This window comes from Spea bombifrons, chromosome 12 (assembly GCF_027358695.1).
Source record: "Spea bombifrons isolate aSpeBom1 chromosome 12, aSpeBom1.2.pri, whole genome shotgun sequence".
Taxonomy (NCBI): domain Eukaryota; kingdom Metazoa; phylum Chordata; class Amphibia; order Anura; family Pelobatidae; genus Spea; species Spea bombifrons.
In genome coordinates this window covers 6198976-6224717 of record NC_071098.1, presented here as the reverse complement: position 1 = coordinate 6224717, position 25742 = coordinate 6198976, and the positions used below count along the sequence as shown (strand labels likewise).

Sequence of the window (25742 nt, the reverse complement as noted above, 5' to 3'; positions counted from 1 at the left end):
GAAGGGTTGATATGTTCGAGGCTGCGCCCAAATGGGCTTAGGGAGGCAGGTCCAGCATGCGGCTGATGGCACCAGCTCTACCAGAACTCTTGGCTTGCTGGATGTGAACCACCAGCTGGGCTCAAAGGTTGTTTAGGTCTAGGTTATTGTTTTATGGTTACTCTGGGGAGTTAATAAAGCTGTTTCCAACTCCCTTACCCACATCAATGGCTCTTGTCTTCATTTAGGGCGGGTGGGTGAAGGGTTTTTGGGTACAAGCCTGTGTAACTCACCTATTCACTCTATAAACCCATAAGCATGGTCCTAGGTCGAAAGCAATTAGCATATGACTTCTCTATACCTGCTGAAGCGTTAATCCAATCATCATCATCATCATCACCCAACTAACAAATGCTGGCCACAAATTTTGAGCAATCCTAGTTCCACATCTGGCCGCCTCTAAACCTAAATGCTCAGGGAATATAGCGACAGCATAGAAAGCATATAGTATAACGAGGAAACCAAAACCGTGGTATATGATATAATAAAGTGCTCTATGTGGGATTTCAAAGTAAAAAATAATAATTAAAATATCATGGATTTGGTTACTTAATAAAGCAGTCTCCACCAGCCTTCTGGGAAGATTAAGCAATACATGTTATGGGAGATATCACACACACGCGCACGCACCTCTTGACGGAAACACTTTATTTCATTATGCACATAAAGTCTGTAGACCCATCCTGTGGTGCGACCATAAAATAAAATATATAAAGAAGTTTAAACATACTATAGATTTATTTTCTTAGTGTTTAGACAATATAGATATTTGTTTTTCATAAATGCCGAGCATGATTCCTAGAAGGAAGCAGGAAAATAATGACAATTTATAGAAAATAGTTGCTATAATGGCAATAACATTGAGTATGGCATCTGTGTATATATATATAACTTATAAACCAAATATGTCAATATATTTTATTTTTTTACCATATATCCTTTCTTTAAAATATGTATTCTGCAAAAAAAAAAAAAAGATATTGTACACTCAACGCATTTTACATTCCCTAATATCTAACATTAGTTAAACATTGAGTGATTTATTTACATACAACATTTAAAGAGGATTTATCGGGGGGCATTTCTCTACTTCTGGCCGCGAATTACGATGTGAAAGCTGATCAATAGGTTGAATGGATGAATGCAATATACATGTTACAGGGCAGTCATTTCTACCACTAAGTTAACTAAGTGGCTCCCTAGATAATTTTTATATACATTTTCATGTATTTTTTTTTTATTTACCAGCAGAACAGAGGTAAGGTAATCCTGTTCATGATCTTCTATAGAACTTGACCTGTAAGAAATTTGATACTTTGATTCCTAAGCCAGAGCACATAATTAATAAGATGGGTGCCGCGTCTGCCTTTTTTTTTTCGGGAATATTCTGCTTTAATTCTTTAAAATTGGGACAAAAACAAACGTTTCTTTTGTGTAAATTTGTAAAACCAACGCAACCTAAACACCCGCTGCACCGCAATGATCTTTCAGGGTTCAACTCGATTCCCCTACGGACAAGAATGATATTTTGACACCGACTGCCAGAGAGGCCAGCTAGGCGTAAAGGGTTGGCTGTTTGGCTGACCCCTCTGGCAATCAAAGGGTTAAATTTATGAGCCAGAGCAGGATTTAACGGCATCCCCAACACTCGCTTGACATTTACGTATTGACCAGCTGGCAGTGGAAATCTATAGTTTTGAGTTTACGTTATGAGGATGAAGGGGTTTTTTCTTGTTTTTTTCTGGAAACTAATGTTTTGCGATGTCCCCTTTCTTTAAAATAATTTGCCTCTGCCAAGGTGCTAACTTTGTTTCGTCATAACCCAGAGTTCTTAGCTTTTCAGATTGTTGCTTTTCCCGTTCTTCGTCTTCTTTCTTTACCTTCTCCTGTTCTTTCCTAAAATAAAATAACAACGTTAACGTCCGTATAATTGTGTGCATGGTACGCAAAGCAAATGTAAAGAATAAAGAGAAGAAAGGGTTTAAAGAGATCACGGTATTTTGTAGAATATGGTGAAGTATGAAACCCAAATCTATGCCCATGGGGGTTAAATACAATCACAAAAACTCTAGGGGGGGGTTATAAATTCATCTTGGCCCCATAAAATGCCCACAAATAGTGCTTACAAATAGTAAGGTACATCAAAAGAAATTCAGTATAAAGTTTCAATAAGACCCGGAACCTTCTTGGGCTTTATGTGCGGAAAAACCTAATACCTATACAATGCTGCCCAAAAGCCCCCCACGTGTGCTATTGCTGTAAAGACATTTTTTAAATACATGGAATTATGGAATTATGTTACAAATACACTACAATTGTTAGCAGTTTTAGTACTGCCTAAAAACGAACCATATTGGGCCGAGACTAGCTATTCTCTCCATAATGAAAAAAGATAATGGAATGTTAGAAAATCAATTGGAATCGTGTAAGCGAATAAAGAAAGAAGTTAACAGCACTTAAATGAACTCACCGCTTTTGTTCTCTGTTGATAAAAAAGAAGAAGAAAAAGAAGGATATAAAATTAAATCTCTGAAAAACGTACACTTATACACATATACGTGTAAAGGTAAATATACAGTCATTCATCAGTCCTACCAAGAACTATATTCAATATAGATTTCAGCCAAAGTCACATGATGGGAATGTTTTACCCCTATATCTAGACGTGTCCAAAGGGGCATTGACATTACTTTTGGGGCAAAGGGGCATTGTCACCGGGAGGCTCAAGTAGTCCTTGCAGTGCCTTGGGCAGCTTCTACTCTTGCCCCATTGAAGTTACAGCCCTTTTACATTGCATAGGTTCATTAGCGCTTACTTCTCCTCCTCCATTTTCTTCCTCATGATTTCTCTACGCCATGCTGGCATGCTGGACAGGCGAGCTGCTTCTTCCTGCTCCTATAACAGAACACAGCAAGACCATTATTACCATTTTATACTAATCAGAGACTTTTAAAATCATCAATTGTTTGTGGCTAAACTCCAAAAAGAGGGAGTTAGATTGGATTATATTAATAACAGAAAAGTATTATATAAATAATATATTAAATATACTATTACACTAATTTTAAATATACAGTATATGGATGAACTAGCAGGAAAGACAGAATAATTATATTAATGATGTCATAATATGAATTGTCATACCTGCAAATTCTTTTGGGGGGGCAAATTAAAACAATACAATACAGAGGCTGATCGATTTTTTTAAACACTAAAATTTTGAGTTGGGTGTAGCAGAAATTGAATGAACAGATCTTCATTCGGTATCATACACATATATAGTCGATTGAATGGATTAAAAAAAATATTTACCAATATTCTATTAGTAAATAATTCTGCAGACATACTAAATAAATAACACACATGTACAATATATACATTCTTATCCCCTTTTGTTTTTTACCATGTTTTCTCTGTCTGGTTCAGTGACCTTGCTCCTTTCCATTCTGAATTACTGAAATAAGAATTTTTATCAATCTGCAAAGACTGACTTTTGGAAAAGGTTACCAAAGAATTATGACCCAAAGACTTACTGCTAACAAAACAAATCAAGAACACTGCTTTATGGATTATTACTTAAAAAAATTATGTTTCACCAAAAAAATAGAAAATCTACTTTTTTTATGAGCATGTGAAAAGTTATATTGCTGAAAACCAACATGTGTAAGAACCATGTGTGTTCTAACAAAGAACCTTCTCATTACAGTGTCCAGCCGTGTTCACTGGATGAATGGACTGGTGATTAAGAATTTCAAAACATGTTCTGTAAGGCTGTTAAATTTATATGTCCCATGACATTATCCATGGCACGGCAATAAGGTAGAGAGGTGCAATCAGGTATCTCTGATGGCACAGATGTCCCTATCTCAACATTATCGTTGGTCTATGATGGTCCCAAACCATGACGTTTTTGGAATCTTTTCATTAAATACCAATCAAGGAAGCCAATGAGAAGACAAATAGACCACCAGAGTTACATGTCTCATTGTAGCTTCCAACTAGGCAACCAAAAGTCAGATTAAATGTACCGCTCTTCCCCATCACTTTTCTGGAAGGCTTTGGATATAGCAGAGGGGGGAATTCAGCAGGGGGTTCTAAATATGTTAATACATAAGGCAGAAATTCCCACTTTTTAATCATTGTACATAGCTGTGGTGTGTATGTTTGCTGTTAGAATAATTTAGAGTTACTTCCAATCAATCAACCAAATAAAGTACAACTTATAGTATAAAATAACTAAAATCTAAACCCAAACTACTTTATTTATATAAGCAAACAACGTGTAAATAGATACAGCACACAGATACATGATAAAAAGCAAACACAAAAGCAAATCACATATTATTAGAGCGATGCACAATAAACATAACGATTTGTGTTTTAATCATTGGATTATGGGATACACAGAAGAGCCCTGTACTGAAACCACAGCAAGTATCTAAAAGGCATAATTTTGTCACCCATTCCTAGCGTTTGAACTTTAAGCTACTGGTAACTAATCACTGGTTTACTAGAATTGAGAAAATAAAGATCCCACTTCTGCCACCAATTCTACTTCTCCTTTTGCTGACAAATCTAATTTACTAGAAGTGTTAGCAGTGGAGCTTCAAGGATTTAATTATTGTACATCATTCAGGGCAGGGGTAGGAAACCTTCGGCTCTCCAGATGTTGTGAACTACATTTCCCTTGATGCTTTGCCAGCAGTATGACTGTAAGGGCATTATGGGAGATGTAGTCCACAACATCAGGAGAGCCGAAGATTGCCTACCCCTGATTTAGGGTATCACTTTTTTTATATTTATCCCATTGTATTCTAATTTTTAATAACTGTTAAGACCATTCGCATACTTAACACATGCACGGAAGACACACATATAAATTAGGTGGCACACTTAATATCATAAACATTTGAATAACTGTATCCGAGTCTGGAAATGAGTGACAAAATAATCCATCATGGGAATTCCTCCAAAAAGTATTTCTGTCTATATCTTGGAAGCTATGTCTTCTTCTATGTGTTTGATAATAACCTAGTATCTCAGCTGTGACAGTGTGGATTTGGGGTAAAACCTAATAAAGTCTGCATCTTAGCCCCTACATTAAAATATTTTCAGAGATAATGTTTAAATCCTTGTTTTATCACTAAAATGCTACCGTTCATGAACAAGTCACATAGGTGGTAGTAAATATGAAATAATTCACACATTTTTCTAGTGCTACTCAATTTTAAACCAAATAAAAACATTCTAAAAAGAAGGCAGAAACAATGTGATTTATTACATCATTACGGTATGCTACTCTTAGGATTCCTTAAATGAAAAGTTAAACTGTATTCAGTGGACACTGACTAATGAAACCACTGATTGGTCCACAATGGCCCACGTGGAAAATTATAGTTTCATTAATCCTTTTATTAAATATTTTATATTGAATTTGTTTGAACCGGCGTTTTCTTTTTTTCATATTTGCCTAAAAATACAAGTTTTTGTGGTTCTGTATTTTTAATAATTGATTTTCTTTTTTTATTTAACAAATACACACAAATTTAGTAATAAAGTAACATTCTAATAATCCTCAAAAAATGATCTTTGCTAATGTTATTAGTTATTGTTATTATGTTATTGTCAAACTTTGTAAAGACTGACTATTTTTTGGTGGGTTCAGTAACATTGACCTGGTAAAAAAAGGGTATTTTTTAATATTTACTGTTAAATGTATGTGAAAGGGTTTCCTATATGGTGATTGATACCTTCCCTTACTTCTGCAACTAAACAAACCTGCTCTTAAGCCTGCTCTTGTCTTATTAATCTTACTGCATTGGTTTCAGCAACGCATCATTTGCATCAACGGCTCTCATAGCCTCATAGATGATAAATATTTCTACCATCGGCAAGCCTATTTTGGTGTAGATGGTTATAGACAATCTCATATATCGAACATTTCAGCTTCTTTTTCTTTCCAAAAGGAAAAACTCCGATCTATATACCGACATATATCATCATTAGTAAATTCTCCAAGTTCTGATACGAGCTGTATAGAATCTTTTCTACTTTTGGTCAGAGGCGTAAGTTCTTCTGGAACCGATGCAACTTCTTTCGTTCTGACCTCCCGGGCCACGTGATGTTCTTGATGATGTTTATTCTGGTTCACAGTCTCCTCCAGTCGCCCCACATCTCTTATGTCAACTAAGCCTCCTTCTACACTGTCCCCAAAAAACTGCTGCTTGAGATCTTCAAAGCCATCGGTCCAGTCTCTCTTCCCAGATTCAATCTCTTCCATCACCACTTTGTGAAATTTCCGAATCAGCTCCCAACTATGACTCCCAAGACGGTCAAACATTTCATAGCACAATATGTGCCGGAATTTGCGCTCTTCTCTTGACATATTCATTTCTAACAGCTGGAAGTAGCCCAACATAAAGAGATCTAGTGTCAAGCTGGAATACTCTACTGGAGACCCATCAATATGTGGGAGAAAATGTTCAGGCCAATAAAGCATGTTTGCTCTGCTTAGACGACGAATTTGTCTTGTTGGGACTTGACAAATTATACTTCTCCAATGGCTAATCAACTTCCCCACAACTTGCCTCTGCTTCATAAAGTATAAAAGTCGGTCATCATCACTTGGTCCTTTGGACATTTTTATTCTGCCGTCGTCACTGTCAGTAACGCTGGTCTCAATTCTGAAATCTGTTTCAGCGGATGTTCCTGAGGCTTTCTTTCTACTGTTGTTATTCTTAATGGATTCTGTGAAGGTCCACTTTTTCCAGTGGTCGAGAAACAGATAGACAATCCTTTCTTTCCTCATGTCAATGTAGTCTTGTACGCAGCTGAGTTCGGTCTGCACAGGAAGACTTCGGGTCATTTGATTTGGACTAAACATTGGCTCTCCCAATGCATCCATAATTGTGGTTTGGTTACTTGTTTCTATATCCCTAGGAAACATGTCTTCATCATGGTATGTTAGCTGCGCATGGGATAACATAACGGGTGGTTCTTCATGCTGTGCAGATTCATTTTCATTTAGAATGGGAAATGGCTCACTGCTTGTTATATAGTCTTCCTCCAAGATGGGTTCTCTTCCATAGGTGTATGGAGTGGCTCCTACTGGTAGTGATCTCTTTCTTTTATATATTCTGTTTGGTGCTTCAAAAGCACTTTGAGGCTGTGTGTACAATTCATAATTAGCCTTTAAATTTTTTACAGAAACACCAAATTGCTTTATTTCCTTTTCTACTTCTTCTCTAGTGGAGCTGAACGACTGGGATCTACCGATATTGGTGCCGCCATCTTTCAGTACACTTTGTGACTGCTCAGTCTGGTCTTGATTCACAAAGTCTACAAGATCGGCTTCTTTTCCACCAAGTGTTGCCAACAGGATGGCCATACTTTTCAAAAGGGTAGAGATCTTGCTACACCAAGCTGGGAGGTCATCGGCTCTTCCTTGCATCTGCTTTGGATTAACAGTGAAGTGCTCTTGAGACAAAGCAGCAGAGACTGGAAGAAGTTGCTGGAGTTCATGTTCAAGCTGTTCAAGCTCAGTCTCCACTTTCTGGACTTTGTGCATGACCTGAAGGTTCTCGATTTGTTTTTCTATACGAATAATGTCTTCTTCAGTCATGAGCTCCCCAAAGGGTCCCAAAATGGCATTGTGTGCATGAGAATATCTCCAGCCTTCGGGGTGATAGTAACTACCACCCTCAAACTATGGCAGAGAAAAAGAAAAACAGAGGGGAAAACTATCCCTCAGGATATTTTTATCCTTCCTTTGCACTCTTTCAAATGCTACATGTTTTTAGTGGTGTAATGGCATATTGGATCGTATTTAACATGTTGTGGTGTTCCAGCTTACAAACTGGTTAACCAACCAAACGTCCAGAAGCAAAGAACGTACCATCATAGAGGAAACATACGGCTCACAACCCCCTTAATCATGTATTGTCTCACTTCTTATGATAATCAAGAACATGGCATTGATGCTCATAAAGATGATGGGTGATGATGATGATGATGATGATGATGATCATAAAAAAGACAGCTCACACATTACACCACTAAAGGACCATGTACGGCATTTAAACTTGCAGTATAGAGTATTCGTGTCTATAGTAAATAGATAACGTCTGATTAATGTATTAATTTCAAAAACCTGTATCAATGATACCCAACGTATTTTTTAAAAAAACACAAAATACTGCAATTTAAATGCATCTTGGAAAACCGCAGATAGTCATGCCCACTCCATGCAAATAGATGAAAACACTGCAAATACAAGAAGTTATTAGTGTTCCCATAGCATGCATCTTGCTGTCTTTTCTATAATAGGTACGTCTGGTACTCGGAGCTCTGTTTAAGTCATACGTTTACTATGAACCAAGAAGATTCTGTAGGATTCTGTGAGGAGCTGTTGGAATTAGGACGTAACATTCATCATGATTTAGTTGGCGGGGATTCCTTCTTAGTAGGCAAAAGTTAATTAGCTGTCAGCAGGCTTTGTTCTGAACTCACATTAGGGGACATTTTGTTGAGAACATCACTTAAATACTTAATGAGAACACACAGCTTAGGTTACATTGCCCTCATTTTAATAAACTAACGTATTTATCTATACGCTGGACATATCTAATAAGATGTTATCATGGCAATTTGTTACTACTATGTTTTTGTTACAGTTTTATTACACTTGAAATGAAAACCAATACAATGATGTCATACTGCGGTCTGACTCATCACTGACTTAAAATAATGTCAAACTCACACTGTTAGTGGGTATCCACGGTGGTTTTCCTTGTTTTCAGGGCATTTCAGCTTTTTGGTAATTTTGATTATTAGACTGAATAATGAAAACTTATAGATCGTAATAAGATTCTAAGCAAACTTTAGTATGAAAGTAGAATGTTTTCGGGCTGACCTATTATTGTAATGTAAGGAAGTTTAATGAAAGATTAAGGTCTAAGACTAGATGGTCCATAAATTGGCCAAATCTGCCGCTTCTATTATGCTTCCGGTGACCAGTTACGAAATAAGTGAGTATAAAAGACACTTTACCTAGGATGTAAAGGAATATATTGCTTTCAACCTGTATGCAAATATGGAACATTTGACTTAACTTTGCATCGACCTCACTAGAGTGAAGCACCCAAAGATGTGTTATACAAGACAACAGACTCAATGTCCGAAAACATGGCTACTTAGTTCTGACATTTGCATCTGCATACACCAAACGCTTTTAATTCTCACTGTCTAACAGACAGACAAACCTGTCTGATGACAAATGACTTTCATTCTGTGTCTCTCTCCTGCTGCCCGGTCTATTGGTGGCATGGATCCAGCGGAAGAAGTCATTATTATTCATCATGTTTGGGGCCGCTATCCAACGGAACCTTGCAACTCAACGGAAGGGTCATTCTCTCCAACCCCTCGTGACTTTCATCCCTTCGCGTACCGGTCACCTATTGTTATAACGCTGCTCGTGCTTAACATTTTCTGCTGTTAGTAAATCAATATCCATATCTCTTTTTGATTTTGTTACCCTTCAGTGTTAAAGGGACAGGACTAACCAAAAATGAAATATATATTTATGAATATTTATTAAATTTTGTATCCAACCACAAGTCAGACCACAAAATCCCATTGATTCAGTTGGAGAACAGCTCTGTTATGTGATAAACATAGTATCTAATCAATTGTGTACTAATTACTGTTTTCTACCAATAAAAAGGACTGTAGGCACATCATTCTCGTGATCTTCTCTCTTTTCATTATCCTTACTATTATTATCATTTTTCATGTTAGTTTTGTTTCAGAGGCGTACAATTACTTAAAAACTAAATACGCAAATTACATTAAATAAATAAAGAAATAATTATTATCCAGATTTTGCAATTATTTTTTTTGTAATAATAATTCTGAATAATCATTAGCAACTTTGGGAGCGATGACATATTTGGAACTACTGTGAGCTTCGATTCTCAGCTCGCTTAAGCAGGGCCTTCCTCACCTTTTTTTCTTTAATGTCCAAATTGTTACTTGAGGCACTACTTTTTACTTCTCGATTGCCCATTGTACAGCGCTGCGGATTATGATGGCACTATATGAATCAATAAAGAATAATAATATGAAACTGACCCTTGGCTGCTTCGGGTAACTTCGAACTACACATTTTCTAGTCGGTTCAGTATGTATCAAGCAATCTAGATAGAAGGAAAAGGGCAAAAGGCAGACGGACAAATCTGCTTTATCCCCTTAATGACAAAGCCTGTACATGTACGGGCTCAAAATGCATTGTTTTCAATGGGTTTAGGAACCGCCCATTGTCCTTAAGGGGTTAAATTACCCTTTATCTACTTAGATTGCATGATAAAAGAATCTTGTTTCTATTTTGCAAACATTATTTTATTGTTACATTTACAAGGTCGTATAAGTTTTCAGTGCTTTGCTGGTGAATTTTGAAAAAAAAAATATATTTTCTGGAATGTCTCATAAAAAAAACAGAATATTGTGAAAAAAAACCCAGAATATTGTGAAAAAAAAACAATCGCTTCTTGAGGAAGGTTTGTGGCTTACTTTAAATCTGTCCTTCCAACAGGTGTAACCCTGTATGGGTTCACCAGAAATACCCATTATCATTAAACCCAAAACTAAAAAAAAAAGGTCATCAAGAACGTTCGGAAATTAATGAGGTTGGATTTTTGTTTACATATAAACAATATACCTTCCAATTTCAATAAAATCCTATCAAATGCATTTCGCCAGGCGAATCCTCTTATGGGTGTTTACCTTTAACCCCTTAAGGACAATGGGCGGTCCCAAAACCCATTGAAAACAATGCATTTTGAGTCCGTACATGTACGGGCTTTGTCATCAAGGGGTTAAAATTTGTCTTGAGAGGTAAAAGTTTAAGGGCGTCCGGCCTGCAAGCCCAGCTCTGAAACTAGCCAAACGAGAATATTATTTCTCTTTAAAATCAAACTCTTGGAACACTAATGGGATGTGAATGGGATATTTTTGAAGAAGCGAAGAAAAGCACACAGAAATAGTGGAAATTTGCAAAGAATCGAAAACCATGCTGAAAACCATCTCAAAAACAAGTCCAAAAAAAGAGTTTGGTTTTCCTTACCGTGCGTTTTTTCTCTTCTTCTTCTTGTATCTTGAGCTGCAACTTTCTGACCATAACTTGGCGTTTCCACTCGGGAATAGAGCGACCTTGCTCATCGTGGGTTGGTATTAGTGACTCTATGTCGATTTGAGTGCTCTGGACTGGCCCAGGAGGGGTAGTGTTTCCATTCAGCACAGGTTCCATGGGCTTTGTTGGGGTTTTGTTGGGCAAGATGCTCACGTTTGCCGGAGGGGTTGCAGGAGAAGACGGAGGTGGTGTTGCGGGGCTCTGAACCTCTGCCTATAAGGGGAACAAAGGGCTGATATTAGAGTCATTTTGTTGGGGCCATTTTGTTCATCCCTGTTGATGAATAGATTGACATAAGTGGCTTAGTCTGGCCTAAGATGACTGGATATACACCTTGGGTGGTAGGTCTAGCGGGCTACCCCAACTGGTACATCATCTGAACATCTTTCTGGGAATTCTTATACTCTAAAATGAAAAATTATAATGAACACTACATACATTTGTTCCCTGTGGCCCACTGCCCGAGAAGATCGTGGTGAGTCCCTTGCTTTGAGGAGTTGGTTTTAAACATTTTCCAGCCTTAATCTCTGCCAACAGCTCAGAATTGTCACCAGTTGGAGACATCATGTTGAAAGACTTGGTACCTGTAGGAAAGAGTTACCATTGTGTTACTGTAGCAAAACTGTCCGGCTTTTTTTTTTTTGCAAATGATTTATCAAATTTGACTGCTTACTAATTTAACAAATGGTTGTCTACTTTAGTACCCATTCTAAGGTTAATTAGGGTGGTTTTACGTTTAAAAATCCTCTTCAGCTATGATCATGCCCGACCCAGGGATCAGCAATGGATTACTAATTTCCTTAGCCGGGGTTGTTCTCGGTATATATTCCAGTGCATTGAAATGTAATAATCCAAGAAAATTTTTTATTTGTACTATAGCTGATAAATGTAGCAAACACATTATATATATATATATATATATATATATATATATATATATATATATATATATTATATCACAGGATGAGCTGATAATAAAAAGCATTATGGAGGAGAAAGGTAAAAAAAAATATCTATAAAAAAATTGGTACTAGTAAAAGTATTGTTAGTCCAACATATTTAATGCACAAAAATACATATTAATTGATTATATTGTATGATCATATCACAGTCATTGGAATCTTTTGTAATTACGAATTACATTTCCAAAGAAAGGTTGGTATTAGATTCTACTTCCATTAAACAAATAAGTGGATAAAGTCTTAGAAAAAGGTTCTCCTTGTACCTCTTATATTATCCTTCATTGGCACTACATATAGATGGGGAAAAGCTATTTTTTTTAAAAAAAAAAATCTAATTCATTTTAATTAACTTTTAATGAATTCCGCAAGTGTTTTTTTTTCTTCAGAGAATATCCAACATTTCTCAGTTTACTAAATCTCCCACAAACACGGGGTAAAGGGGATCACCCAAAAATATTTTTCCAGCAAGCAACGTAACGTATTTACGTTCTAACGAACATCATAAAGCAGTGTACAAACATACTTTACAATTACTTCGCGTGTAATAAATGGAGAATGCTATTTACCCAATTCTTATCAAGATGCCATTGTGCCCTTGAGCAAGAAATATTTGTATCAATCAGTAGACATGTTCAATTGGATTCTAATTACTTAACATTTTATCCCATAATGGTACTTTATACATATGGACCAGTGTTACCGGTTCTTTCACACATCGCTAAGCTGATAGGTGATGACATCATGACCTTTTTGTTACATCAAATGAGTCTTATGATGAGGAAATTGCAGTTAGCGCTTTGTTGTCTTCAATTAACACATTTTAGCAACATAAATATTAGAACATATTTACAATCTTTACAGCCAGAGAGGCAGAAGTATTCATTATGGGTCTCCCATCTTACCTAAAATTAAAGGGCAAGTAATGCTATTGGTTTTATTAGGAATCACTAAAGCAAACTGTGTGTTCTCTCCTATCACCAGGGATGGAACCCAGCCAGCACCCATCAGTGCCACTGGAATGTTAGCTATCACAGCGAAGGCAGAAGGAGTTAACCACACATAAGCACGCTGCCCCGAGGGGGGGGTTCCATACCTGGGAACTCCCAGGGTTTTTGCCCCAGTGTCAGGGTGGAGGGGCAGATTCTCTGGATCACACAGTCTGGGATTGACTCCTTTCTATTCTACACCCCTGTAATCATATGCAAGGCTCTCAATTGGTTGATATCTCTGCTTGAATGCAGGTGACTCAATTAAGCGTGTCTTTAAATAATGACATAAAGTCAACCTTTCTACGAGGCCATTTGGTTAACACATTTGACGACTCACTGCATAGAATGTGTACGATAGGCTTCAGAAACACCAATAACAAAAGTTATGGCGGCTTATAAAGAGTTAAAATTTAAGCAGTCTCAAGGTCAGCGCTTTTAAAAAGTTACCAGGTATGACTACGGGGACTCCTATATTTCTACATATGAAGAAGAGCATTTAAATGACTGTTTCTTGGAAATTTAACTCTTACATCTCCCTGCACCTCCATGTTTGCTGCACGTACAACACGGCACTTATTACTGAACATTGTAATCCCTTCTGACTACGCATAGCAGGTGTGTGGATACTACCAGCCCCCTCTCGTGCTTTTGTCATTATATCTGTAAACAGTATAACCGTGAGCAGATGATGCTTTGAAAACTGAGTCATCTTTCAGTGTCAAAAGAATCGTGAATATGCCTGAAAGCCACGTTAAATAATGCAATACAAAAAAAATAATTATAAAAAAACAGCCATTTAATCTGTACCGTCACCAACGTCCTAACAGGTGGCTGCAACTTCCAAGGAAACATTTCCTATCAATAAATTATACACTGAACCTCATCTTATTTTTTATTTGTATGCGAGTATAAAGGTGAATGAATAACATAACATTCACACGCAACTAAAACGCATCAACAAACATTCTAATGCGACTTTTGTGTTTTTCTCAATGCTTAAATATTATTTTTAGGGTTACTCACATCGTATATTGAAATTTGAATTTGTGGGTGTATTTTTATACCAAATATCCTTTTTTTGTTTTAATAAGAAAGGAATAAGCAACTTGTTTTTTTTCTTGGCAACTTCTTGATGCTAATTAAAAAAATATTTTAAAAAATAAAAAAAGCAACGTTTGCGCTATGTACTGAGTGGAGACGCTATAAAAAAAAGTAGACTGATTAACCAAGGAATGTACGTCCAAGACGTCTGCATTTTATATATAAACATGAGATTATATAACAGTGTATACAGGGTGCCGGTAAGGATTTTATGCGAATGAACTAGGTAAAGATCAGATCAAGTAAAGAATGAGTTAAGTTAAAGGAGAAATTGGAAGTACTTACTCTTCCTTTGTCTGAGAGCTTTCACTTCTATGGTGTAGAATGAGGATGCACACAAAGGGAAGAATGGAGCGGTTAGAATTGGCATGCAGGTCAGCCATGGGCCATGCAGGAAAGAGACGAAGGGGAACATGATTGAAAAGATTTGAAAAGAAAAAAAGAAGTGCATAAATGCACAAATGAGGAGAGAGGGAGAGGGAGAGAACCCATGATACATATAAACGTTAGAAAAAAAAAAAAAACAAGGAGAAGAAGACATGTTAGTATAAGAAAATATGAAAATATTGTGATTTAAAAAAAATTAACTAAAATTTGGAAAAATAGGCAAAAAAAGAGGTGACTACAGTTTTAAAAGTGTTTCTCTTGTACATTAAATATACTGCATATAATTGTGTGAGCAGGAGATCGATAGATGGGTATAGGGTAGTAAGAAAACAAAAGCTCCTCTGCTATTCTATGACGATGAGTACCTGCAGAAATATTCCCTCGTCAAATTTTAAATATATTTAATCTTACCTACAAAAGGTTTAGTTAATGTACTAAGAATGCCATATATTTTCCTAAAAGTACTAATAATATATGTTATAATATAACATTGTTATCTACATTGTATGTCTGTGAATTATACAATGCACTTAATTACCTGGTATGGAAACTATAAAAAAAAATCAAAACTAGATAGATACTCATGCAGAAAAGGTATAAAAATAAAGCGCTATAGGTATTTTGGGTGCACAATTAACGGGTAATCATGACGAGGAGGCCATGTGCATGCTGGCAAGTGTTCCAAAAAGAAAGAGGCAAGAGAAATGCAAATTCAGTTAAATTATTAAAGTAGTTTTTTTTTTAATAACTGGGGCAGGTTAAGTGGATGTATTGGGTACGATATGAGCCCAAATTCACATCTAATGTCGCACCTATAAGGTGTACCAATATGTAAATGCATGTTATGCATTTCGGAGGGTGCTGGCTATATCATACTTCCGTAAGTGTGTAAAGTCATCCTTTAGATGTGGCTACTGTAAGAGAGTGGCTGATGGTTGAACAGTAGTGGCCATTGAGAAAGGTAAAACTATTGGGGATTCCGAGTCTCGCTATTTACCACTGCTTTGTGTATATTGTACCTGTCGATAAATGCATATGAGAATCTCTTTTGTATCTTCGCATGTTGATACTATTGTATCAAACACATGGGATGATATGTCATATACGTTATATATAACTGATATAAATCATGATGTACCGGCTATACGAAGAGTAGTGCTGCCGGTACTGAGCTCAATTAAATACATCTTTCTTAACTTGTTTTCAGGACACCTTAAATTTTGCCTAATCTCTGGATAATATTCATGCTTTATGAGAATCTGGATATATATGGCTGTCTGTGCTCACGCCATGTAGGCTGTCTACTATTATAAATAGAAAGAGCTATGATGTCATCAGCAAAAGTATTATATGAAGAGTAACTCAAAAGAGCGCCTGGATCACACAAGGCCTACAGTGATAAAGTGGCTTCAGTTACGATTTTGCTGTCATGAAATAGTTTTTTTTTATTGAAATATTTATTGATAAACAAAAATGATCTTGTAAAGTTTGAAAAATACTCTTATCACCATCGTAACCAATAGAAAGTCCTTGCTGATTGGTTGATATAGTGGTAAAGCCACCTTTTAAATAACTTCCGGCTCTGGTTGATTAGACATTGAAATATAACATTACAATTCTTAAAAGCAGATTCATTTTAAAAAAGTATAATTTCTTCCAGGTAATTGGTGCTCTTTATATTGAAAAATATTATTATACCAAAAAATACATTATCTTTAGGGGGGGAAGAGGTGCAATTAATCTTTATTTTTATTTGACATTATTCTATTAAATACATTGACCTTGCTGGTGAAACAAACAGGTAATAAATGCAATAATAATATTTCATATTAAGAAAAATATTTTACAAAATGTAGAACATTCAGACATTCACAACCTGTACTAGATTCATTAATATCATTAGTTCCCTTCCTATTTATTAACAAGATAACCTTTAAGAGACAATGTTAAATTAAGAATAGCAACATATCTAGATCATGGCCTGGTGTTCTAACACTTCTCCTTCTTTTATTGAGTTGCAGCCGCCTGATTTGATGTTAGACCTTTTTTCGTTCTAAAGAGCAGGTGTACCTAGCAAAGGGGCCACTTTTTTGCAATTAGTTTAATGCAAATTATACATAATACGTAATGCAAACAAACAACAATGTTTTTACTAAAAAAAATAAAAAAAAAGGTACATTTCAGACACTTATGAAATGCAGATATTTAACAAGGGGAACAAATAATAAAAGGAACAAATGTAATTAAGGTATGACTAATGCATAAAGAATATAAATATCCCAATGTTAAAAATACACTGAAAACAAGTAATATAATACATTTTAAAAAGTGGTTAAATAGTCAAACAAACAAAAAAATGTGTAAATGATCCCACTGCAGGCTTCCAGCCCCAATCCAGCATATTTTATATACCAATAATATACCAATTGATACGTAGAGAACAGGAGTTATCACACCAGCACCATATCACCATATCCCTTCCTGCACTAGGCACTGGGGTGGGGGATATTTGGGGCCAAAGCTCAACGATCCCCGGTTTACAGCTCTTGTCACCACCATTAGAGTTGGTCAAGATATTAAAAGTTGTTCTGGCTGAATTTAAGGTAGTTGCTATGGAAACAATGACAAGTGTGAAATGTCACATGCGCTGTGATGCAACAAGCAATCGCATGATGTAATCGCTACACGGAAGGAAAGACCTTTCTGTAACATTTCCTAAAATGGTAGGTTCACCAAGTTTTGGAAATGAATAAATTGCAAAATGAGAAATAAGAAGCCAACCATGCTATTCCTGGTCCCATTAATTTCCTACTTACAATTATAACACCACTGTAGTAGAGGAGGCATGAATAATAATAAAAGGGTTTCCCTAAAACCACGTTCTGATTTTCGGATCTGTCTGGTCTATACAAAACAAGATCTGTAGCGGTTCCTAATGTTCAGTTCGAAAAAGAACAAGAATTATGTTCCTCAACTGCATCGTAGGCATGCCTCAATTTCACAATATTTACCTTGTGTTGTTAGATATGGAAGCAGAGAACCTGAGAACCAAGCGCCTTTAGTGCTTTAACTATAAAGTCCATAGAAAACCAATCACAATTTAAAATCATGCGCTAAAGACTTACTTCCAGTAGAATTGGATGAGCGACGGTGGATGGAACTTGCGACTGAAGCCTCGGTTGGCAATGGAGGTGGAGGCGGAGGATAGCACAGGTTTTCTGGGAGTGGAGGAGGAATTGGTGGAGGTGGTATATTCCCCAAAGGTTTTTTGTCAGAAGCATTGCCGTTGTGTACAGTTTCATTTGAGAGAAGAGATCCCTGGAATAATGAGAGATAGTTGAGCGCACTAAGGTAATAGACCACTGACAGAAACCAAACAACCGCTGAGAGAAGTTTCAGAATTTGTTCATGTAGGAACCATAAAAACAACCAAACTTTTGCCCATTTCACAGTAACTCTTGTGGGAACGCAGATGCACCCATAAGCCATTGGAAACTGGCCATTGATAGATGAAATTCTATACGTTGGACTGGTGGCGTCTGCTTTGTGTTGCTGTAACATCGCAAGGATTGTTAGATAAATGTCCTTCATGTAAGACCAATGCCCTAATGCATGTGCCACAAATGGAGGAAATTAAAAATAAACATTGTGGGGTTTTGGGTGAAAGTTTTGCCCAGTTCTACTGTATATTTGCCCTAAAAAACTAAACATTAAGTTACGTAAACTTTGTTACTCAGTAGACTTTTGGCTTCATTATACACGAATGATCATCATCACAGTATTGACCAACAATATATTTGTTCAAAAAATATGTCCCCCCCCCCTCTACTACTTAAGACAGGATAGGCAAAACAGGACCTCACAGGAGAACACACAATACGGGTGAGAGAGGGCATTTTTGGGGGGTCCTTGCGTCTGTTTGTTGAGTATTTCACCTTCCTCTGTATGAATGCAACTCATTTCCAACTACTAAAAGCAATGCGGTCACTGGTCCTACCACAAACACCAACCCCTGCCCCTGAACCACATTTTAGATTCCGCAGATACCAGAAAACCTTAATTGCAGGAGTGGTAAAACCAAACCGATAATAAATGCATATATGTCATAAAGCTATACTACAGATAATTATAATGTTTTCAGGCAAACTGAAACCAACATTCTAGGCAAGTCAGCAAGTCCTTATCTGATTCCATCACTTGTTTGTTGTTCATTCATCTCCCTGCCCTCATTCTTCTGATCTTTTTTATCTCTTTGTTCAATAGACAATAGACTTCCCAAGAAAAGAAAACAAATAATAGACCATAGATATATTTCTATCAAAATGATATTAAAGGTTACTCCTTTCATGAATTACATATTGTTATTTACTGAATTATATGGCACAATCACATTGTATATCTTTGTACAATATATTCAGTTTGGAATATTACATTTTTTATAATCTTTATCATTAAAAATGATGAATTAAAGTGGAACTAGAATATACTTTTTGCACCAGAATCTTTAAATCAGTCTCTGTATGTTTATGAAGATGCAGATTGGGTTGTTTTTCACTAATTCTCACCTCCTCGCTGTGTGCCATCTTTTTATGTTCTGATGGTTCTGTTGGGTTCTGACCGAGATATTTATAATAATCTCCAGTGCTGGGCTGTTTGTTGAAGTTTCTCGACTTCCTACAGGAATCCGCCCTGCGTAGACCTTCTGGACTGTTTTCACTGGATGGCAGCTACAAATATCAATTTAGACGCACTTTAGACAAATATTTGGCATTGTGCTCAATCTACAACCGTTATGCAATATGTTATCATGTAACAGAGATAGCAGCTTGAAAATATGTATCAGCATTTATCAAATGGGAGACAAGCAACTGAGTTATCGACCAATAGCAGCACATGTTTCTTTCTAATATCTGTTTCACACCATATGATCAATTCACGTTCATAGATACGAAAATGGGCAGAAGTTTACTTGGCAGGGAAAAAAATATTTTATTATTACTCAATGTGTCTCTAACAAGGTCCATAGCGTCAGGTTTCTAGGAATAAATGGTCCTGCTACTTCTTGTTGTAGATAGATCAGCAGACCACTATGTACCCCCATGATATTATATATATATATATATATATATATATATATATATATATATATATATATATATATATATATATATATATTAATGCACTCTTAGGTCTTCAGAAAATAGAAATGTTTCATTTATTAGCAAAGACAAGACTTCTTCAGATTATATATATATATATATATATATATAGATATGTGTATGTATATATATATATATATATATATATATATATATATATATATATATTAACTGGTTGAAACCTGTGTTCTGTGACCGCGTTTCAGTGCAATCCTGCAGAGACACAGAAATAAATGAGACTGCTCTGTATAAAGAATGTCCTAGTTAGGAATTATTCGGGTTGAGCTCAAGTAAATTAACGGGCAGACATGGACTTGGTATAAAGTTACTTTAAAAAGTCAGACGTATAGTGAAGCATGACTACTTTCTGGATGTCTATGGGGTACAAACTCGTCCAGACTTTTTCTACGAAATCTGTATTATGATGAACCTGTCTTAGTCATTGAGAAAATGAAATATTACAGTAAGTCTGTCTCAATCGCTTTAGCCTTATGTAAAAGGTTACCCCATTGCTAGATAATAAAATAGTAACAACTGGACAAGTTTGTATGACATGAGTTTTGGTTCGTAAACATTATCCATGTGTCATGATATCATTTTATTTTATCATGTTAAATCAATAACAATGTTACATGCAGATGAAAATAGCTTACTGGTAAGTGGGGCTTAACAAAAAGCTTTAAGCATCTTGTATTAACCCCTTCACGACAAAGCTCATACATGTACAGGCTCACAGTGCATTGTCATGAATGGGTTTAAGGACAACCGGTTGTCCTTAAGGAGTTAAAGATACACAATTATTATGTCACAAAAAAAGCTAAACCGGTTATATTACGACATCAGTAGTGAGGCTATGGGTTTGGGGATCCAGCCCCCCCCCATCTCAGAGGCTTTTGGTAGTTTAGGCAATAATTATATTTTTTTCTTTAAGATCCTCTTAGTCAAGCAAGGAGAATTCTGTATTCTGCTTTCTAGTAAACCAAGAGATTCGCCGCCGCGCAACGTCCACAGGAAGGTAAACGGAGGGTGCAAGGCGCAGAGGGGTCCCGAAATATTTAGGTCACGGAGCGTCTGCAATACGTTGACGATACTTTATAAGACATAAAGGATTTTCCCGCGGTGGGAGCGGAATAACTCTAATTCTTGCTCTTTTAAACCTTTTGCGTGGGGAAGAAATGTAAGACGATCCATAAACCTCATTCGAACACGACAATGGAAGCATTTAAACAGAACGAAACACATTTCCTACAGATATAGTTACATATAATCCCATTTCTACAAATATAGGCTTTGTGGGTGATTAATGTTGGTATTCTAACGGTGTAATTACCATAACTTGATAAATACAAGGACCTTCCAAATGTGACGGTAGTAGTTTAAGCAGTATGTGCTTATTATCAGGGGCAATTCTGGCGCTAACCTTGACTCATGTTTCCCTGAACCTAACTTATTTTACACGGTGGAATTGGTTAAAGTCACCCAAAGAGCTGGACGCAGATACTTTTTATGGAAGAGAACTACATAGAAATCTTAGGTATCCTTTAGGTCGACAAGACCACCCTTTAAGATGAGGACACATTATAGGAAATATATCATACTGGTCTTGATGATGACCCCAAAGAATGTTAATAAAAAATGAAGGAAGAACTTTTGTTTGAGGAGAAGAAGACAAAAAAGAGCATTGATCGTAAAATAAGGAGTTGTTGAGGGTCTTCCTAGTCGACAATAGGACAAGATGGCGGAGTTCTGTCCTTTGTTTTATCCATGGAACCAACACAAGATTAAAAGGCCTTATTTATAAAGAGGCATATGTAGGATAAACATGGAGTAGTAACCATGGAAACCTAGAGAATGTTCTTATAGAATTATCCTGGGTTATGCAGTGCATCTCCCTTCCCGCCGGTTTTGTCCCAGCCACGATGAGGAAAGGCACTGAAGGTGTTAACAGTTTAATGATGTGTAAGCCCTAAAACAATTGCACGCTAAAATAATTGGATTCTTTTGGGTAAACACCGACGCTGAACGCATTTGTTGAGTTAAGTAAATGAGACTTTCTGCCAAGCATGTAAAAGTTCCTTCTTTGCATATTTCGCAGGCTTACGAGGGAGCCCAAGGCCAGGGAATTTGAAAGGGTTTCAGATTAACGTACAAAGACGTCTTTATAAGGTTTAGGAAGATGGCGGTTTTATGGGGAGGAAAAAAAACAAAAATCAACATTCAATTGTTTAATATTATCTGAAAATGAGCTGAGGGAAATTAGAAATCAAAATGTTTACATGTCCTCAGATGTGAAATTCACATGAAGAACCAATATATATCATGCTACATATATAAAATCACCATTTAATGCATAGTATATATATATATTATAAAATAAATATAAAAATATATATAAAATCAATTTCTATGTGTTTTTTTATTCATGTTTACTATATAATTTTAATTTCCGAAGTTCTTCTAAATAACTACCTATATTTTTAACATGTATAGTAAATCCTATCTGTCCGTTACATTTAAAGGACGTTGATCCAAAACCCTTTTTTTGGGGGGTATATTTCTTTTGACGGTTTAATGGCCGGCGTCTAAAAATGATCTATTTTTGAATAATTTTTATGTCGTCGATCAGTTCTGCTATAATGCAATAAATATTAAGCAATTTTGGTTTATGTGCGTCTGACTGCCTCGTTGCACAAAGGAAAGAGAGGAGCACAACCTCCTCTACAGCTCAATAAATAATACAAACAATTAATTGCACCAAATAATAAGACTTACAAGAGGGAAGACAAAGAAACACCTGTCGAGGGAGTGGTAGAAGGTGAATCCCTCTTGTTCTCCATTGTGTTGGATGAGTACGCGGGGAATGGTGGTAAAACTTATCCTACTTTGAGGATATCCAGAAACTCCACTGAAATGTGGTTATTTTTACCGGTTCTGTTTAAATAACGAAACTATCTGATGTCATAAAAATACAAATCATAAAGACTAAATTCCCAAGAGGCAATCGCAAGGAAATCCATCTAATGCTATCAGGCGTTGACTCATTTATGGAGAAATTCTTATCGAATTGGATTCAGTGTACTTTAGTACAATAACCATACCTTGACAAAAGTTTCCTGAGTCACGTATATATATATATAATATAAGGTTTTGTTTGTGAACGTTACCTCCCAGTCGAATAAAAAACATCTCTATAGAAACTCTAAAGTGCTGCGGATGGGGCTACAAAGGACTCAATGAAACAAGGTCTGACCACTCGATGAGTCCCATGTTCTCAGTTACACTCGCCTGTCAACACTTCTCCTCAGACACAGACTGGGCCACCTGAGCATAAAAACGCAGCGTGCGGCCGCGCATATCCAGTCGTCAGCTCACTTACATCTTCAGGCCGCCGTTGGACTTAAAAAGCGCCGGGGCCGCCACGTGGTCACCAGTTTGCTCATCACCATGATAGTACCATCATACAGAGCATGGTGCGGCCTACTACCTGTCACCGAGTGATCTCATTTCACACGAGGAGCAGATGCCTCAATGTCTGCTCACAACTGTGACATAATAGCGAAGGTGGGGGGGGGAGCATTGAACCCCTAGGGATTCCAGTTATGTCCAGGCTATTAGTGGATTTTAACGGCACATTTAGCTAATAAATCTTCACAGATATCATTGTATTCCGTTCTCTAAAGGTTTAACAACAAAAAAAGACAAAAATGTGTAAGGAGATCGCATGATAATTAAGATTTACCTGAAAAATTAGGACCGAAGAACTACTTGACATGGTTTTGAGAAACGTTTTCGGTAATTCTACAAAACCTTTAGATATTTTTCTGTATCGACCCGATAAAAGGTGTCAAGTTCCACTAAAGACTCTATTAACGGCTATCAGAGACATCAGGAAAATAAATCGAGATCTAAACAACCTCACGTTATGTTAAATATTAAAAAAGGCATAAAAAGAAAGAAGTAGTCAGTATGGAGCTGGGAGGCCACATGTGTGGTGGTATACATCTGATTCTCGGACAGGGTTTACACGGATTGTTCAGGAACAGGAAAGGCAGCTAAATAGTATTAAGTAAATAATTAGTAAATAATTAGTAAATAAGTATAGGGATCAGACTGTAAAGGCATAAATTATATAGTTTTGGTAATAGAGATGATTTGAATCATTCATTTTGGTATAGTCAACACCAAGTCCAGAAGTATATCCCTCAACTCAAATTATTTATTTACCCATCATTATAAAGAAACTCATTAAAACCTGGCCATAAACAGATTGCCCGGGGTATCCCATTAACAGGGTGTTATCATATAAACAAAGCATTTCTGGGGCAAAAATTGTATAATCACCATGTAAAACTAATGAATGAAGAAGGAACCTTCCAGAAGGACGTTATATGGTGTCACATGTGAGGAATGTTACCACGTGAATGCAAAAATGCCCGATTAATGTTTACAGCTCTGGTTTACATTTTAATTTAAAAATAAAATAGTAATAAGTCTTGCTCACTGGACAATAAATGATATATTACTTAATATACTTAATAGACTAAGTCTGATAGACAAGAAATGTCTATATTTGTTTATCTATCTACTGTATGTGTGTATATATATATATACATTTTTTGTATAAAATAATTTATAGTGAATATGTCATTATATTAAATGTTTCATATTGATAATATATATAACAAAGAAAATAAATCCTTACTTACAAATTTAAAACCTCAACAGGTCACAAAATGCTAGAAGAAAAGTATTACACTTTTTTTTTTCAATATTAATTGAAGAAAACATTTAAAAAAGAATGGGGTAGGCATATGGCTCCTGAACCTGGGACGAGACCGATGACGTTCTTTACAGCAGGAGAAACGGACGGACTAGACGGGCCGAATGGGTTCTACCTGCTGTCAAATTTGATGTTTCCGCAAAAATATTATGGCGTAGGCCAAAAAATATACACAATTAGGACATAAATTCTAGTTGCTTAAGTAATAAAAGAATATGTAAAATTACATATTAGATGCACTTATAATGCAAAGTAAAAGCTTGTATCTTGACAATATATAATATATATAATAACGGAAATATATAATAACACTTTGTTCTTATCATTCAAATATTCATGATCTCATTAGTGATACATTATATTGAGACGATCGTTCTATCGAGAAAAGGAATGATCTAGAACCTTAAGCGACATCCCATTTATTCATTTAGTAACACGATGAGAAAAGCCATATATCAAATACCGAGTAATTCTACGAAGTAGTTTAAGCAGCTTTTCTGCAGGTTAATGTAACGCAATAAACACTATATCAGTGAAATATCTGAAATTACTAAAAGAGGAGATGCAATTAACCCTTTAATGGGTGATACACAATATATATATACACACACACACACACATACATATATATATATATATATATATATATATATATATATATATATGAACACTGAGAGTGACGTAATATCTTTGACAATCTCTATTCAATTTTACCAAACATCAGTCAGATCAGATATGACAAAATAAATGTGTTTTGTCAATATAACAACGTTATGAAAGCAAACACAATAATCTGTATTATGAACAGTATTTTGGCACAAAGTTTCATTTATACAACACGGAAGATACAAAATGTCCAGGCTGATCTTTGTGTCTGATTGTTTGATAAGCGCATTTCACATCACACAGAAATATGTCAGACATTAAACTAGTTCTGCGTTAACGGTACACAATTTCCTCTAATAAGGAATAACCCCGGAAAATATCATAATGTACAGTCAGCAATAAGTTTTCTTTTAATAAATGGATTTTTTTTTTTAAATGTACATTTTAAGTTAAGAGAGAATAATTTGAGAAAACGTACCTGTGTCTATGTTGGCTTTCAGTTACGAAAAAAAAGCCTGTCTGTCTGTGACCAGG

The 25742-nt window shown here is 36.0% G+C and overlaps 2 protein-coding genes across 2 annotated transcripts in view; both read right to left on the bottom strand.

Moving 5' to 3' along the window:
• Positions 1–754: 754 nt before the first annotated feature.
• ESPN (espin) overlaps positions 755–25742 on the bottom strand; it is a 48901-nt gene continuing 23913 nt past the window's right edge. Inside the window, 9 exon segments of the mRNA XM_053451940.1 lie at positions 755–1935; positions 2510–2521; positions 2855–2934; positions 11159–11425; positions 11584–11588; positions 11683–11808; positions 14562–14588; positions 17789–17981; positions 19229–19379. Of these exon segments, the coding sequence (XP_053307915.1) occupies positions 1788–1935; positions 2510–2521; positions 2855–2934; positions 11159–11425; positions 11584–11588; positions 11683–11808; positions 14562–14588; positions 17789–17981; positions 19229–19379 (1009 nt within the window). The 3' untranslated portion in view covers positions 755–1787.
• Positions 5403–7832, bottom strand: LOC128470106 (espin-like protein). Its single transcript, XM_053451941.1, has one exon. It carries the CDS (start codon positions 7658–7660, stop codon positions 5966–5968), a length of 1695 nt encoding a protein of 564 aa, XP_053307916.1. The 5' UTR covers positions 7661–7832; the 3' UTR covers positions 5403–5965.